Source organism: Enoplosus armatus, chromosome 3 (assembly GCF_043641665.1).
Source record: "Enoplosus armatus isolate fEnoArm2 chromosome 3, fEnoArm2.hap1, whole genome shotgun sequence".
Lineage (NCBI taxonomy): Eukaryota > Metazoa > Chordata > Actinopteri > Centrarchiformes > Enoplosidae > Enoplosus > Enoplosus armatus.
In genome coordinates, this window is record NC_092182.1 from 12,881,558 (window position 1) to 12,897,911 (window position 16,354).

The 16,354-nt window shown below is 38.7% G+C and overlaps 2 protein-coding genes across 3 annotated transcripts; both read left to right on the forward strand.

The window, feature by feature from the left end:
* The first annotated feature begins 1,961 nt into the window (after positions 1-1,961).
* On the forward strand, positions 1,962-11,111 carry LOC139282770 (ras-related protein rab7-like). Of its 2 annotated transcripts, none has more exons than XM_070902642.1 (6): positions 1,962-2,293; positions 6,868-6,930; positions 8,116-8,242; positions 8,388-8,606; positions 9,363-9,491; positions 9,662-11,111. In XM_070902642.1, exons 2-6 carry the CDS (start codon positions 6,878-6,880, stop codon positions 9,755-9,757), a joined length of 624 nt encoding a protein of 207 aa, XP_070758743.1. In that variant the 5' UTR covers positions 1,962-2,293; positions 6,868-6,877; the 3' UTR covers positions 9,758-11,111. The 2 variants fall into 2 exon arrangements, with proteins under 2 accessions (XP_070758743.1, XP_070758744.1); XM_070902643.1 differs by having other exon boundaries at positions 9,665-11,111.
* On the forward strand, positions 10,208-16,288 carry arpc4 (actin related protein 2/3 complex, subunit 4). The gene is made up of 7 exons (XM_070902644.1): positions 10,208-10,229; positions 12,314-12,387; positions 14,419-14,537; positions 14,647-14,758; positions 14,903-14,998; positions 15,325-15,495; positions 15,765-16,288. The coding sequence occupies exons 1-7, from the start codon at positions 10,208-10,210 to the stop codon at positions 15,768-15,770; spliced, it is 600 nt and encodes a 199-aa protein (XP_070758745.1). The 3' UTR covers positions 15,771-16,288.
* Positions 16,289-16,354: the final 66 nt, after the last annotated feature.

The following is a 16,354-nucleotide window of genomic DNA, read 5'->3' on the forward strand; positions in this document are numbered from 1 at the left end:
AATCACGTCTTTACAAATAAGGAGTCAGGGAGTTTAAATTAAGATGTTAAAGAAGTACATAATTATTTAAATATTCTATTAGATAAATTATCAATGTAATACGAGAATATGGTTACCTATAAGATGCTACAGTTCTGAATTTCTCCATGGACAATTTTATATTTGTTTTATTTTGCATTCATTCATTTATCAACAGAAATTAAGAACAATAAATTAGTTAGCTTATATATATATCTGTCTGGCCAGAAAAATAAAATAACAGCATTTCTTATATATATATAAGACATCATAAATATCATGCACAAGATAGTTTTTAATTTAGCTGCATCTGAAAGAAATTTGAACGCATTAAGGGCGAGTATTTTCTTATTATAACTCAAATTTACATTTTATGTGTAGTTGAGAAAAAGGATTTCTGTAAATTTAAGGCATGTAGTGATGTGATTGTATTACTTGACAGATGTGCAACAGTTGTGACATTTAAAAGTTTTATGTTATTATAATGGCACAAAATTAGCTGTTATTATATAGCAATTATGGTATGTTATGGTAATCTAAAAATATTTTATACAAACACAAATGTGTTTCATTAGACAGGTGAACAGACATAAACTTTCTGTCATATCTGTCAAAAATGCATTTTCAAGATTTCCCATGAAGGAAACGTTTCTACTAGCCCTCCCACCAACTACACACACACACACACACACACACACACACACACACACCAGCAGAAATACATTTTCTCTCATGGACTAGCAGTCTGCAGACAGGCTGTAAAGACTGACCTGTTTTCACATCTTACCACTGTGTTTTAGTGTTTAGGGGACAATTACAGCATTTCAAGTATCACAGAAGCAGATCACTCACCCACCTTAACTCAGCACAATGTCAACACCACAGAGTGCTACATTGCTCTACAGCGGTCCAAAAACATAACTGTAGGCTCACAGTTCACTTGGTCCATTCACTAAAAGCAAGTTGACGCTGTCCTCTAGTGGTGGATCATCACAGCTCTCCATTTTGACTATAATTCACAATAATTAACCACACTGAAACATCACTATCATCTCTAACATGTCATCTTGATGATATAAAGATGAAAAGGCATCACTGGTGGGGGAAGTGATTAAACTAAGTCAGAGTGGTGAAGTGGTATGCACACACAAGACATCCAAACGGTCTGGAGTAAGGGACATCAGAGACAGATGGATGCTGAAAACTATGATCAAAAGCTCCAGAAAAGCTACTTAATGGACCTTGAGACACTTTTCTCAACTGTGCTTTCCATGGTCAAGAGTGAACTTGTGAACCTCAGCTTTTAAAGGGACACGCCACCGATTTTACACATGAAGTTGAGTTTACTGGTCATGTGGAGTAGTATATAACCCAGATGATGTCGTCAGGTCAAGACATAAACCTTTTAACAGAAAACTTGCGTTTCAAACTGGGGCTGTGGGGTTTGAAAGAAGTGGGCCTTTAGGAGGCAGTTGCATTATGGGAATTGTAGATACCAGCGTTTTCAGAGTTGGACCCATAGAGACTAAAAACCTGGATATCAGCCTCTGCTGCTTCGAGCTTGACCATTCTTTTTGTTTTAGTGAGTCCCCCAACTATACTGGAGTGAAATACTGGATCGCTGCAGTAGCCCTTGAACACCCACATGTACAGGAATCCAAGCTGATCCCATATATCAATACTAATATTAAAAACACGACATATCTCTCTTAATTCTTCTCAAACGGTGGCACTGATGACAAACCCCTGAAAACTGCAGCTGAGCCTGAACATATAAACCAAGACCAAAATAGCTATTATTTCGGCAGAGATAAAGCAGGATATTTAGTCTACGATAAATATTAATGAAAGAAGTCATAAATGGGCTGGGATTATTAGTTAGCTGCGTCTGACGTAGGACGCAGGCGTTGTTTTGGAGGAGGAAGTGAAAGGGGAACAGAGAAGCTGAGGGCTGCAGATAGTTAGCTCGCTGGCAGGCAACACTTCAAGCAAAGTGCCAAATTTACGTACCAGTTGTAGATAATCTGCCTCGGCAATTTACGACACGGTGTTCACGCAAAGGGCAACACATTTCTTTACGATTTTGAAACGAGGTATTGCCAAATTAACGCAAGCTAACCGAGTTCAGTGCCAGCGAGCTAACGTTAGCTAGCTAACCAACGTAACGCCTAGTTAGCCACTAACGCTAACTGTCCTGAACAATAACAGCTAGTTAGCTCGCAGACAGCTCGGTTCCCGACAAGAAGTCGCTGCTCCGGTGTGTTACAAGTTGAAAGTAAGTTCTTGAGACAACAACAGTCTGTTCATGTGCATAATATTTGCTCAGTCATCAATTGGTTTAGTGTCCTATTAACGCCGACGCTATAACGTTAACTGCTAATGGTGGTGCAATGTTTTTCGAGAAGCTGCTTGGCAAAAACAAGGCCGGCCTGTGGCTCCTTTGGGTCGACTCCAATAAGGAAGGAGAGCCGAGGAGGCAAGGTCGGTCGGTCGGTCGAACACAGGTTTGATGAAGATGCCCCCTTTGTTTGTTGTTGACAGAGGGATAGTGATTTCTCTAAATACTTTATTTTTTGTTTGGTGTTTATGCAAAACGGTGTCGTAAAGGAGGGGGCGCGGGGCACACTCAGCCTTTCACCGCAAAACTACCAATTTCTGTATGGTTGATTAATCATGTGTCGAGGTGGGTTTTGGTAACATGTCTTGATGCTGACAAGTATCGAGTTTTATTCATGTCTTCTGTCAACAGGCTGTGTGAGAGAAATGTCCCGTGTCTCTTCCTCAGTGTTGCTAGGCAGACGGGACTTGTCCTTTTTGTTTTTGTGTGCTGAATAGTTTTTGTTTCTGTTGTGACTCACAGATCACGCAGGTACACGTTTATCTGTTCTGTCACATGTACTTAATATAATGATCTGATGTGGCTACAACGCCCATTACTTTGTGCCAAAAAGTTTGCTGGGATGAAGTGTAACCTGAAATCTATTGCCATCCAAATATAAAAGTCCTGTATTTCTTTGATATTCAAGTACCAATGTTGTCGGTGATCTAACTTTTTTCCTTTTCCTTTTTCTTCATCACTTTTCAAAATCATACTTTGAATCGTATATAATAAGTATGAAGACTGAGACTGCTGTTACTGCTCTCTGAGTTTGTTTTTAATTAATAATTGCAGTAGTTGGCAACTGTTCCTACAGCGCAAACAGCTCTTCTCAGGTTACTTGATACTGGAGATTGACATTGAAGTACCTGTTTGGATCAGCCCTACTTTGAGATTTACTTGTATCCCTCAAGTTGACAAGAATTGGTTGATTCTTTGAGTATAGTTGTTCTGTCATGGTTAAAATGCCTGACATTTCTTTTCACAGTTGAGATTGTAGCTTACACAGCTGCGTCTCATTTTACGTTGCGCAGTGTACCTTCCAGTTTGTTACGCTCTACTGGAGTGCTTCAGTGTTTATAGTTGGACGTCTAGATTTGTCTGTAGGCTCATGTGGGAAAAGCAATCTTTTTCTTCAAAAGATTTGTTTTTCCATTTGATACGATCCTGGTTTACGACCACCACAGGGTTAAAACGATGTATTACTGTGTAAATATAGGGAAAACATTCCTTTTGAAAGTATTATTTTGTAGAAATCTTTTGCTGCATGTGATATTGTATACTACTTTCTAACGCTGTAGTACAGTGCTTTAATCACATTATTTTAGAATGATTTGTTTATTGCCTTCTATACTGTTGATACGCTTGATTTTGACCATACTGACTGTAACCCCAGGCCGCTGGACCATCTGCTTATCACATGGGCACTAACCAACCAGGAAACATAAAGATGGCCCAACTTTATGACGTGTGGAGATGGGTTTGAGCTTTGAGAAACATCTGAACTCAGCCTTCCAAATCTATATTTAGTCCGGAGTTTGTTTGTGTCTGTGGGTGTGCATGCATAATCCATATTAGAGGTGATCTGTGAATTCCAGCTGCTTGTGCCAGTGGTTTACGGACAGAGGGGGAAATGTGTGGGGACTTTTACTTTAGTCCAACATGTGACAGTTTTGAACACACACTTCTCAATATGAATCCATGAACAGTTAGAGTCTAATATTTGCTAGTGCAGTGACAGTTGCCACTATAAAAACAATTGTTTAACTTTCTTTGTTGACACAGTAATTTATATTTGTGTCATTTTAAGGAACTCATGGAGTAGTTATGCACCAAACTCATAATAGTAGACAGGATATAAAAAACTACCTGAAAGGAGAAAAGCACATTTTAGTACCAGTGCTCTGTGCAACACTACTCTAAACTATCTGACTTTTTGGCTATTTTAATGCAAAATGAAAAAAACGCACAATTACAATTACAGAGCTACATTGCAAATGGCATGAAAATTGACTAAACAGCCTATGAGACATGGGCTACTTTTAAACCAGCAAAACACATTTCTTAGCACAGAATAAAGGCAAATGTATACATACAGACACAACAAATAATTTCATATACATAGTGCATTTTTTTTCTTTATCTGTATGAAGATTCATTCACTTTGTCACACAATGCTTACACTAGTATCAATGAAATCTGCCAGTTAATGTTGGTGTATTATTGTCTTTTTTCAATACTGACGGGATGAATTCGATTTGTTTTTATTGAGAGGCATTCACATGACTTCCGACTGAACCTCCTGTCAGAGATGATAGTCGGCATTTAGCAATCAATGTCTAACGCTCTGCTCTTTGTCAAAGGGTAAAGATCTGAGTTGAGTTTCTTCTGTAATCATGTGACTGTGGTCTGAGTATGCCCAGACTTCAGTGTTGTGCTGTTGTTTCATGCAGCTAACCTGCGGTTCACAGTATGGTAGACATTGGAGTGCTGTGCTTGTTCCATTCAGAAATAACACAAGTGTACTTTCCAGCTCCTGATGGGAACTGAAGTATGGCGTTGTTTCAGAATTTGGATTTTCTCTAAGGGCTCATGATTCCTTTGAATCAAAGTTGTGGTTTTTCATCTTTTTTTTGTCTTTAAAATTGTAAGTATTGCTTCAGTTCTATAATTGATTTACACCAAAAACCTGTTTGGGTTGGTGGATCGGCACGTCTAATATGTCCTCTGTTCTTTGCGCATAATGTATGTTGACTTACGTGAAAAGCTGATGGACAGTGGTCAAGTTTTCTGTTAAACCGTTGTCATGTCAGGTTATTGTGCTTCACTGCCAAAAAGGCTTTTTGGTTTCCCCAAAATAAGGGACAGAGTTGTTCATTAAAGACATTTGTTTACAAATTGCAAACAAATATCACACACGTATCACAAATACATCGGTATTGTTTTGTATATTATGTACTGTACATACCCATTTGGCCTAAGCCACAGGTCAGATCATCTTCAGGAAATGCTGTATCATAGGCTACATATTCCCATCAGACAGCTGCTATTGTTGCCATTCACACTGAGAGTATGCACACACTTACAGTAGACTTTCTGAGTTGCATTGTGCTGGACTGTTTACTTGTCACAGATAACACACGTGTGAAAAAAGATAAAGCAGCCTCTTATGAAATCAAGGTTTATTTTAGTCTGTTTAGCCTATTTGCTCATGGATAAGGTTTACAGATAACCCTTTAAGACTGGAGCGTAAACATTTTTAGTTTATTGTCTCACAGTTCATTTTGTAATATGAGTTTCCTCCATGACAAGCAAAGTCAAATTTTTGAAAGATAGAGGGAATACTGTAGATAGATAGAAGGCTGAATTAATAACAGTAGGAGGAACTAAAGATGAGCCTCCGTCATGTTCCATATCTCAGAGACCAAGGATCAAGATCGTACCTTTTTAGTGAAGAATTTGCTTTATTCCAGCAATGTTAAGAACACAGTAATTGACCTAATGTCATATATGATATCTTGGGAACCATCAGCTTCTACAATTGCACTGTTAACTTTATCACTGAATCACCACTGCTAGAGGGGGACAATACAGACTTTGCTCACTCATTCATGTGCTGGGCAATATCTTCATTTTGACGAGACGCGGAGGAAATGATACACTTCACTGCTCATCGCTGCTTTTGAGTGTTCAGAAATTACACATTTTGCCTAACGGTGAATTACAGTTCTTGCTGAAAGTAAGGTCACATACTGTATCTATAAGTTTATTGTTGCTCTGTTGGGAACACCAGAATTTCTGAATTATTTGCACACAAAAGTGCCTGAGTTTTGCATATTCAGGTTATTAAAAAAATATATTTTAAGGTGTTACATAGAGTGTTCACTTCATAGTTTTAGATTTGTATTAATAAAAATTGTCACGTGTGAAACAATTAAGCTTTAGATAAATATATATACAATGTACAGGGTCTCTCATTTCATGTTGTATATGCTGGTAATAATCATCCTATATTATCAGACAGACGCAGTGTTTGGTGGTGTACTGAGATCAAGCTGTTGTAGGTTGTCTGCTTAGTGATAGCGATATCAGAAAAAAGTGCCAGATGTGTCACTTCATTTGTGTTGTACAGGAAAGGAGTTGGTCCTCTTGGAGGTAACTTCTTGTGTTGCGTGAGAGAAAAAGAATGATGTGTTCCTCGTGATTTACCCAACAGCTTAGAAAGCACATGACTGGTATGAATGGTATTCGAACCTGATTGGTCCAGGAACTCTACTCGCAAATTTTTAGACTAATGTTTTCCAAAGGGCCTGTCTCCATAGAAACAGATTTACTTTTGCATTGATTTTATTGTCCCTGAGCAATAGGAAACTGGCGATTAGGTTGTAACTTGCAATGAAGAGTTTAGGAAGGCATTGTTGAGTGCCTCTGTACACTAAACATTTTGCTGTTTGTTTTTTGTCATTTTGCAGCTGTGGAAATATGACATCCAGGAAGAAAGTGCTCTTGAAAGTCATCATCCTGGGAGATTCTGGGTGAGTCTCAACGTGGCATTTTTCTGTCCTACATGTCAAAACCAGCAGTGCAGGGGAGGAAAGCATCAGTCAGGTCTGTTCTAAAAATAGTTTGGTGGGAAAAAAACTTCAATGCCAAGGTATTATTTTTGTTTGTGAGTAGAATCATTGAAGATTATATATCTGCGTGTTTGATCAATTTGTGTTACTTCCTTGTTGGCAGGAGTCATAACACTGCCATAAGATGTCTCCAGGCAGACCTCTGCTCCTTACAAATGCACCTACTGTTTTTCAACCATACTTTTTATCTGCAGACTTGGCATTCATTTTCATGCCAAGTACTGCACGGGATTGTCTGTGGAAAAGTAACGCATTGTGATGCAAATACTATTTTTAAGGACACTTGATGGTTAAATAAAGATTGTGATATTGGATACTATTTTTAATTTGATTCTCTCTACTGATTATGTGACAATGTTTTGTCTGTGGCTGTTGGTGGTTCCCTACATTAGGTACCATATTCTAAACTATGGCCATTTCAAGTGGCCCATATTTGGATAAAATCCAGATGTGATGTTTGCTACATACAAATCAGTGTCAGCATTATTCCAGCCCAGTGTGTCAGAAGAAGAATAACATGCACTTTAGCAATTACGTTACAACAAAAAGCGGTTTAGCTAGGGAGCTAACAGTTATCCTTAAAGTAACACAAACACATGGGTGAATGCCATGAGTGGACCACCAGAGAGACAAACATTTTGCTCGTCTCCACAGATACTCACACACTTCTCTCCCTCACCCATACAGGTCAATGCTCTCTCACCCACACAGATCATACAGTGGTTGCGCTGATAAGAGATCAGATTGAATTTGACATTTTTCTTCCTGTTGCTCTATGTGAGACAAGAATAATGATGGGTAATCTCATTACAGTACAGTTGCCATTATCACAGACTGCTTACTAAAGTAGTTACACCTGGGAGGTGGTGTGAGCAATCAGATTTCAATCCATCTGTAATACTTCTGTATGCATTAAGTGGCAAAGTCTAAATGGGGTCTTGATTACATCCATTTATCACCCAGCTCTAAATGAATCTAATTACTCCATATTTCATATTAGCTATCAGTCAGCCTGTACCACCTTGTGTTTTTGCTCTTGGTCTGCCATCTTCTGTTATGCTGCTGTCTGTTCTCTTGTACTCTCAGTGTTGGAAAGACCTCCCTAATGAACCAGTATGTGAACAAGAAGTTCAGTAACCAGTACAAAGCCACAATAGGAGCAGACTTTCTGACCAAGGAGGTGATGGTGGACGACCGGCTCGTTACAATGCAGGTACAGCACAATGACAACTGGAAAAGTTGCATCTTGGTGTTTTGCATTATCTCCCCGGTTGTTGATATTTGTTGCAGTCTTCTCATTTGTTCTGTCCATCTTGTCCAGTAGACACTAAACTTTTTGTCTGCTTGTGGTTGTCTAGATCTGGGACACAGCTGGCCAGGAGAGGTTCCAGTCTTTGGGTGTGGCGTTCTACCGTGGAGCAGACTGCTGTGTGCTGGTGTTTGATGTGACTGCACCCAACACCTTCAAAACACTCGACAGCTGGAGGGATGAGTTTCTGATCCAGGCCAGCCCTCGAGATCCTGAGAACTTCCCCTTTGTGGTGCTAGGCAACAAGATTGACTTGGAGAATAGACAGGTTGGTGTCAGTGGATAACGATGACCTGATTTTAAATCAGTCATTCCCCATCCTGCATTCAAATGTCAGATGCCTCAAACACCAAGGACCGTTTCCAATGTCCACCTTAATAGATGGTCTTCACCAGACATGTTTCAGCTGCGTTATTTATTCGGACATGTTTCACTACATGAATGGGCTGTGAGTGCTGTTGAAATGCTTCTGGCAACACAGCAGTACTATGACTGCTGTTGTGTTATTTTTGTTGGCTGGTGTACACAAGGTCTGATGCCTCAAACATCATAATCAGCACAAGTACCTGAGTGCTAGCGTAGGATTGGCAGAGCGCTTGGTGAAAACGAAAGATTCACTTCACCTGAGCAATAATAATTATAATATTAATAATAGCATATTATTCATTTTTGATCAGATCAGATGCAAACAAATCATACCTTTTTGTAGAACAAAGACCTTGCCACAGTGCTTGCTGCAAGGTACATTTAAATTTGTTCTTGCCAGCTTTTTTCTTGATAAAGTGTGCAGACAGATGATGACAGAATGTTAGATGTCTTTGTCTTTCTGCACTATGTTGACCTTATTTCTTTTATGGCATATGATTATCTTAACCCACTTAACTCAAAGAAGAATTACGTGAAATAACATTTAGTTTAACATTCCTGACTTAAATAGGATTTTTCTTTTGGAGACAACCTTGAACCCAGCCATATGCATTTCAACTCGTCATATTGATTAATGTCTTCCTCTTCATACACACAGGTAACCACCAAAAGGGCTCAGGCTTGGTGTCAGAGTAAGAACAACATCCCCTACTTTGAGACCAGCGCCAAAGAAGCCATAAATGTAGAACAGGCATTCCAGACAATTGCACGTAACGCCCTCAAACAAGTGAGTAACAGTTGCTCGAAATACAAAAATGAAAGCCAGCTGACATGTGAGCTTTTTTATTAGCATATCTTAATGCAATGTCAGCAGTAATAGATGAAATCACATTGTATTACTTTCTCATTTGAGTTTTCTCCTGTGCTGATTGTTTTCTCTCTTCTGATGCCTGTCAGGAGACAGAGGTGGAGTTGTATAACGAATTCCCGGAGCCCATAAAACTGGATAGGAATGACGGAGCTAAACCTTCAGCAGAAAGCTGCAGCTGCTAAAGGACAACTTGGACCATCTTCTCTCTTGGCTTTCTGAAACACCCTGACACCGGTTACATCACCCGCACCTCGCTCCCAGGGAAAGGACTTCCCTACTGGTCTTCCTCCTTCACGCCACTGTTCATTCCGTCGGCACAACCCCTCACGCAGTACGCTGCACATGGATGTACCCCCCCTCCTTACTTAGTACACAAATTAATACACTAGCGTACTCATAAAATACGCTGACACATCCAGTGCCCAAAGATCACACAAGAGAAGAATGACACCCCTTCTGACCTCACAGCCCTGACTCAATAGTGAGTGATCTCCTGCCCCGCCCACCCGTTTTTCTGACTGTGGCCCCTGACTCTCACACTAAGGGGGCAAGATGGAGCCATGTTCAAAGAGTGCAATTGGGAACTCTAGATGGACTGGCTGATGCTCTGTAATGTGAGATGATGTTGGCTAATGTCAGCATCCCAAGTATCTTATTCTCTCTTTCTGTTTCCTCTTTGCTTTCTAACGCCTATCTGTCATATATATATATATATATGTATATGTGTGTATATATATATATATATATATATATATATATATATATATATGTATATGTATATATTTTAATTGGCTAATGTTATTTCTGAAGCCAATCTGAAACGCATACTTTTTTTTTGCACTTTCTTTTTATGTTTTTGCCTTTAAATGTTCTAGAGGGATGACTGATTTTGGGCAACGTCTGCTACCACACGCCTTTTGGTAAGCTTCAAATCACTTCTTTTCCCTGTCAAATATCCCCCGAGAATCTGTTTAACACTTTGGTGATTGTACTGCCTTTCCCCTTCAAGGTTGTGTGTTAATGGGTTTATAAATGCCTCACACTGCAGAAGAAAGGTTCCTAAGTAGACATTAAGTAAAGGCTGATAACACAGTCACGGTGTAAAACATGGATTAATTCCTTGATATATTAATATTTGCCTTTTATGTAACATTACTTGTACTGCTACTATTACTGCTCTATGGGTTATGTCCTTCATCAGACATCTTTCAATGCTATGGAATTACAATATGTGTCACCAACACAGCATACACCTGTCTTCTGTCATGTCTTTGTTATTGCTGTTCTATCTGCTTGTAGCTCAGGTTGGCTAAGTACTTAATATTTTTAACGGATTGTGCATTACAGTGTATAGATGGTAAAGGTAAATGGCTGATGGATTGAACTGAAATGGATGTTCTCTCTTTCCATTTAAAGAAAAGATCCAACATTTTGCCCTGGTATTACTCCTCTTCCTTATAGAAAAAAAAATCACTGCGATGCCAATGATGTTGTCAAAGAAAATTGGGACGTCAAATAATAAAACTCTTGAATATATCAATGGTCTAACATTATGTGTCTCAATTTCTGTTTGATTGTTTGGTTTATTTCTGAGGTAAACAAGGTGCTTGATTGGCAGCTCCCTGACTGTCCTATTAGTCCAGCTACCTTCACCTGTACACCTTTTTATGGTTCTGTTAATTATATGTATTTGGATGACCTCGGAAAACTCAAAGACTGTTTAAACTCACTCCTTGTTCACCTATTCCATATTTCCTATGTAGTAATCACTCAATAGTTCACTCTATGGTGCCTTGAAGAGCACAGCCATGCATCCAATGCATTTTGACTTGCCATAATGGGAAAAGCACAAGTATTTGTAATTACATAAGTGAATCATGACAGTAAGCCAGCATGCACAATGCTAGGACTCTGAAATTGAAGGAGCTAAATGGAATTCAGCCATCATTCATCTTATTCCTCCTGTGTTGTTCCTACTGTGAGATATCTTCTGTGTCAAAGGCACTGCAGACATTTTGGATTATCAGCAGGAAAAAGCATTGATAACATTAAAAATGGCTGCATTCCATTGAGGTGAGCCAGTTCAAGGGCCCTGGGTTTTTGTCTTCTTATTCACTGTCATGGCTGACTGGGGTGTTTCCTAATCAAATGTTTTATCTCCTTCCATTATGGGTAAAATAGCTTTAAAAGCTTTTCTACATGGTACATTGTGGTGGAGAATTCTAAATCCATTTTTTGTGCCTTGTCACATTTAAGATATTTAGTCTATAAAATATCAGAGACATCCTTAAAAAGCATGTGTAATATGTGTGTAATCATAGGATAACCCCCTAGATAGCTAAGAGGGTTAGGGTTAAATTCTAAATGAAAACTTGGCTCACATCTCAACATCATTCAGTTGTTCATTTTATAAGAATTTGACTTTGGGCAAGACTAGTACAGAAACTCAAACTGAAAAATGAAAAAACAAATGTTAAACAAATATTTGATTATAGCACGTTTGTCTCCAATGAGCTTGTTATTCTGTGGTTAGGAAAAAACGAATTATTCTGCTTTTTCTTTCATTATATTGCAGAAAAACAGGTTAATTACATTTATTATAGATTCATAATATTTACTGCTAAATGGTAATCATATAACCTCGGTAATATATATTTTTTTAATTTCCCCTCTTCATAATTTGCCTAAAACCACAGTTGCTTTACACCAGAAGCAGCTCGGGGGCAGAGTTGAGTTCCGGTATGTTCACGGAAAAGCCCTGACAAGTGTAGCTACTTCCGCCTTTAGCCGCCTGTCATCACACAGAGAAATGGTAAGAGAAATTAGACATATGTGCTGATAAACCGACGTAGTTTAACGATTACATATATCAGAAATGGTCGATATTAAGTCGTTACCGCTCCTCGACTAACTGCATGCATAAGGAAGGTGTAGCTTCCTCTGCTCTTATTTGGGCTAGCTAAGCAGGTAGTTAGCTAACAGGCTAACGTTAGCTGGTCTTTCCTAGCTAAAAGAGAAAATATCCGAGATTAATTCGTCATAGTGCAGATCCCAGATAGAACGTTACCATTATGATGACGCGTCAGGTTGTTTTAGCTCTGTAGTAATACTTTGTTGCTAAGTAACGTAGAAGGACAGAAGAGGGCACATCTGGTGAACTAGCTCACTTTATTGTGTTGAACCCAGTGGAGCTTCTTTGTACATTAGCTTTAAAAAAAAAAAAAAAAACCTCGCTGTTAAATGAACATTTGTTTGCATTGGTCAACACTTTTTAAACTTCTACCAGTGTTTCCTGCCATTCTCAACACCAACACCTGGTGAACTAGCCGACTCTGCTTTGCTGGTACCAGCTGTCCAGATGATGATGATGTTGATAGACCAACAATCAACACCAGTTGCATATTCCCTCAGCTTTTAAAAATATCGCTGCTAAATCAACATTTGTTGATATTGGCCACCACATTTTTAAAATGGCACCTGTCCTTCTCAACAGCTTGTGGCTTATGTTCCTACTCATGGTATTGGCTTCTAGTATAAGTATTGTGTTTTTGTTTGCTGAGCTACAGTGAGGACAGATATGAGGGTCAGCTAAAAAAACATCATAGCTTGGTTGTCGCTGGATTTGTGAGGGCAATATCTGTGATTGACAAAAAAATCAGTTACAATATATTGTCTGATATTACATCTTTTACAGAAACATTTCACTTTAAATCTGGTTATTAAAGAGTTGTGACAAAGATATGAACTAAGCATTTCAGAGTTGATAAGTAATGTAAAGGAGACAATGTTTATAATTGAATTCACCTCAGTCATATGTTTGGCATTTCAGGTTTGCATTTTGTTACATATTGGCTGACATATATAGCAATAATAATGTAATTGATTACCTATTGCTGGTTGATAATATCGGCCATTGATTTACCCATCGGGCTCAGCAGAATGTTCTGCTCAGGGTTACTTCAGCATAGTGTGACAACATAACACTTTATATTCTAGTAGTTGCAGTAATAGTATTAATGTCTACTTTTGGCTTATGGTTGTTTTAGCTCTGAGGAAGCAATTAAGCAGTTGTATGTTGCAAAATGCCTAACTAGACAAAAACAATACAAATAGTTCACTCTGTGACTCTAATGTGATACAACCAAGTGCAATAGTGGACAGAATCCCACACATGTGATAGTCACACTTGAAATAAGATGTAGGTTATTTCTATCAATGTCAGCAACTTTTGCACAAGTCCAAGTGTCTAAGTAAGCCCTTTTATATTTTAAGTAAACATCTACACATTTGAACACCTGTCCACTTAGCCAGTTTTACATTTCACCCACGGCAATCATTTGGATGCCACTTTATTTCTTCAGAAATTGCACAGATGTGACATAATGTGACTTCTTTGTACATGTATCTTTAAAAAATTGGGTCATGCCATTATAACTTGTAAGGTCATTTGAGTAAAATCTTCAAATGTATAAACTGTTCAATTAAATCCTATGTGACATGTTGTGATACTGTAGACATAGAGTGAGGCTATCTAAAAAACAAAAATCATGTCAAGAGTACTTTCCTGGCACCGTAGAGTCCAGGCTCAGTAAGATGAAGTGCTAGTGTGTCACAAAGAATAGAAACAACCAGCTGCCCACTCTAGGTCGAGAGTCAGGCCAGTCAATGACTGTGTACTGTACACTGTTATCAGGTGAAGTGAAACCGGGGGAAGACTGTGTATTTGAAACTTGTTGATCCACAGGAGCTCTCACAAGTCAGTCTTAGTTGCACCTGCCTGTAGATTCAGACATTCTTCTTTAGGAATGATTGTCATCTATTCTTTCTGGCCTTCCTCCCTCAGACGGCAACCTTGCGCCCATATCTCAATGCGGTGCGTGCAACTCTGCAGGCCGCCCTCTGCCTGGAGAGTTTCTCCTCGCAGGTGGTGGAGAGACACAACAAGCCAGAGGTGGAAGTACGGTGAGTCTGTCACCACAACTTTGAGTGTGATTGTGTGAGTTTCACCTCCTAATGACTTATTGTGCGACAGAAAATGAATTGTGTGTGTGTGTGTTTCTTCCACTTTTAGGAGCAGTAAAGAGTTGCTCCTCCAGCCTGTGATCATCAGCCGTAACGAGAAGGAGAAAGTCCTGATCGAGGGCTCCATCAACTCCGTCAGAGTCAGCATTGCTGTCAAGCAGGTCAGTCAGTCCGGGTGCCAATGTGTTTAGACCTTGATACAAAACGCATTGTTGCTCAGCAATTAGTGACTAATATGAATGATATAAAGGTAAGAACTGTATCTGTAATCCTGACTCTTCCTTTTAAATAATCTGCTGCTGCAGGCAGATGAGATTGAGAAGATTCTGTGCCATAAGTTCATGCGTTTCATGATGATGAGAGCTGAGAACTTCTTCATCCTGAGGAGGAAACCAGTGGAGGTAAGTGGCCAGTCACATTTATACACATACTTATTATTTATGGAACATTGCCCAAATAGCCTGATACACAATGAGTTGATCTGTAGAAGATAATGTGGAAAAAACATTTAAATTATTTTGTTATATGAACTATTGTAATTACATTATAAACACCATCATTTAGTTCAGTTAATGTAGTCAGGGACAAGATAGGCAGGGGTACGAATGACAATTGCCATTTTATCTTTTAAGCTACAAATGTCTTCCACAAATATCCAGGAATAGTCCTGGAATGTGATAACGGGATTGTTGAGACTCCTCTTTTGTCATCCATTTTCATTCAACAGGGCTATGACATCAGTTTCCTCATCACCAACTTCCACACAGAGCAGATGTACAAACACAAACTGGTGGACTTTGTCATTCATTTCATGGAGGAAATTGACAAGGAGATAAGTGAAATGAAGCTGTCCGTCAACGCCAGGGCTCGCATTGTCGCCGAGGAGTTCCTCAAAAATGTAAGTTTTAGTTTTTTATTTTTCTTTGTCTCACTGCTCACTATTCATGCAGCATTATTTGGCATAAGTGGTTTAGTTTTTGCATTGTTTTTTTACAATCGGCTGTCTGACTTTTGTATGGTCATGTATTATGCTGTTATTTTAGTGCTAGAATGTCATTGATTTTATAGATGATTTAAGTTACATTATGATAGGGGAAAAAGTAATAATTCTTCTTTGTGTTTTAGATTTACTGTAGCTTAGACATTGTTTTTGTTTTATTCTTGCAGTTCTGAGAGAGAAAATCCGGGAATACATTCCTTTTGCGATCTTTGCCGTCACTGTGGAGCGCCCACATCGCAGGACATATCAGCCGAGAGAAGTTGCGAAACATAAGACGTACAGTAAAGACATACAGGCCGATGTGGTTTTGCCCTTTAACCTTAAAATGCCCCTTTGCTCAAAAATATTGATCTTTGTACATAATGAATATTGACACCACACATTCATTTCTGCCTTTAGAACATAAGTCAGGGCAGGTCCTTAAAAAAGATATTTGTAATCAATATTAGTGAGCACAGGGTAATATGACATTTTTAAAATAATTTAAATGTTTTTTAAAATATATTTATATTATATGCAAATAAATTAAATTTTGCTGTTTTGTCATGACAGACCTTAAACCACGAGGGCAATCAATTGGTGCGCGTTTCTTGTCACAAGTACACAGAGTTAACCCTACTGTAAATGGAAATAATTAAAATAAATGTACTTGCTGGCAGTGAACATAAATAAATAAAAACGTTATCCTTTGTATTTTAGTGATTTTCTTTTTTTTTTAATCTGCTGTGTTGTTATGAAGCACGAACAGCAGCTCTGT

What these genes read in the sequence shown, in the direction of transcription:
- LOC139282770 (XM_070902642.1), top strand. Translation starts at nt 6,878, where the DNA reads ATGACATCCAGGAAGAAAGTGCTCTTGAAAGTCATCATCCTGGGAGAT. An exon ending in ATCATCCTGGGAGATTCTGG is followed by an intron (nt 6,931 to 8,115) that starts GTGAGTCTCAAC and finishes TTGTACTCTCAG; the next exon opens with TGTTGGAAAGACCTCCCTAA. An exon ending in TTGACTTGGAGAATAGACAG is followed by an intron (nt 8,607 to 9,362) that starts GTTGGTGTCAGT and finishes TCATACACACAG; the next exon opens with GTAACCACCAAAAGGGCTCA.
- arpc4 (XM_070902644.1), top strand. Translation starts at nt 10,208, where the DNA reads ATGTCAGCATCCCAAGTATCTT. An exon ending in GTCAGCATCCCAAGTATCTT is followed by an intron (nt 10,230 to 12,313) that starts ATTCTCTCTTTC and finishes GAGTTGAGTTCC; the next exon opens with GGTATGTTCACGGAAAAGCC. An exon ending in TCAGCATTGCTGTCAAGCAG is followed by an intron (nt 14,759 to 14,902) that starts GTCAGTCAGTCC and finishes CTGCTGCTGCAG; the next exon opens with GCAGATGAGATTGAGAAGAT.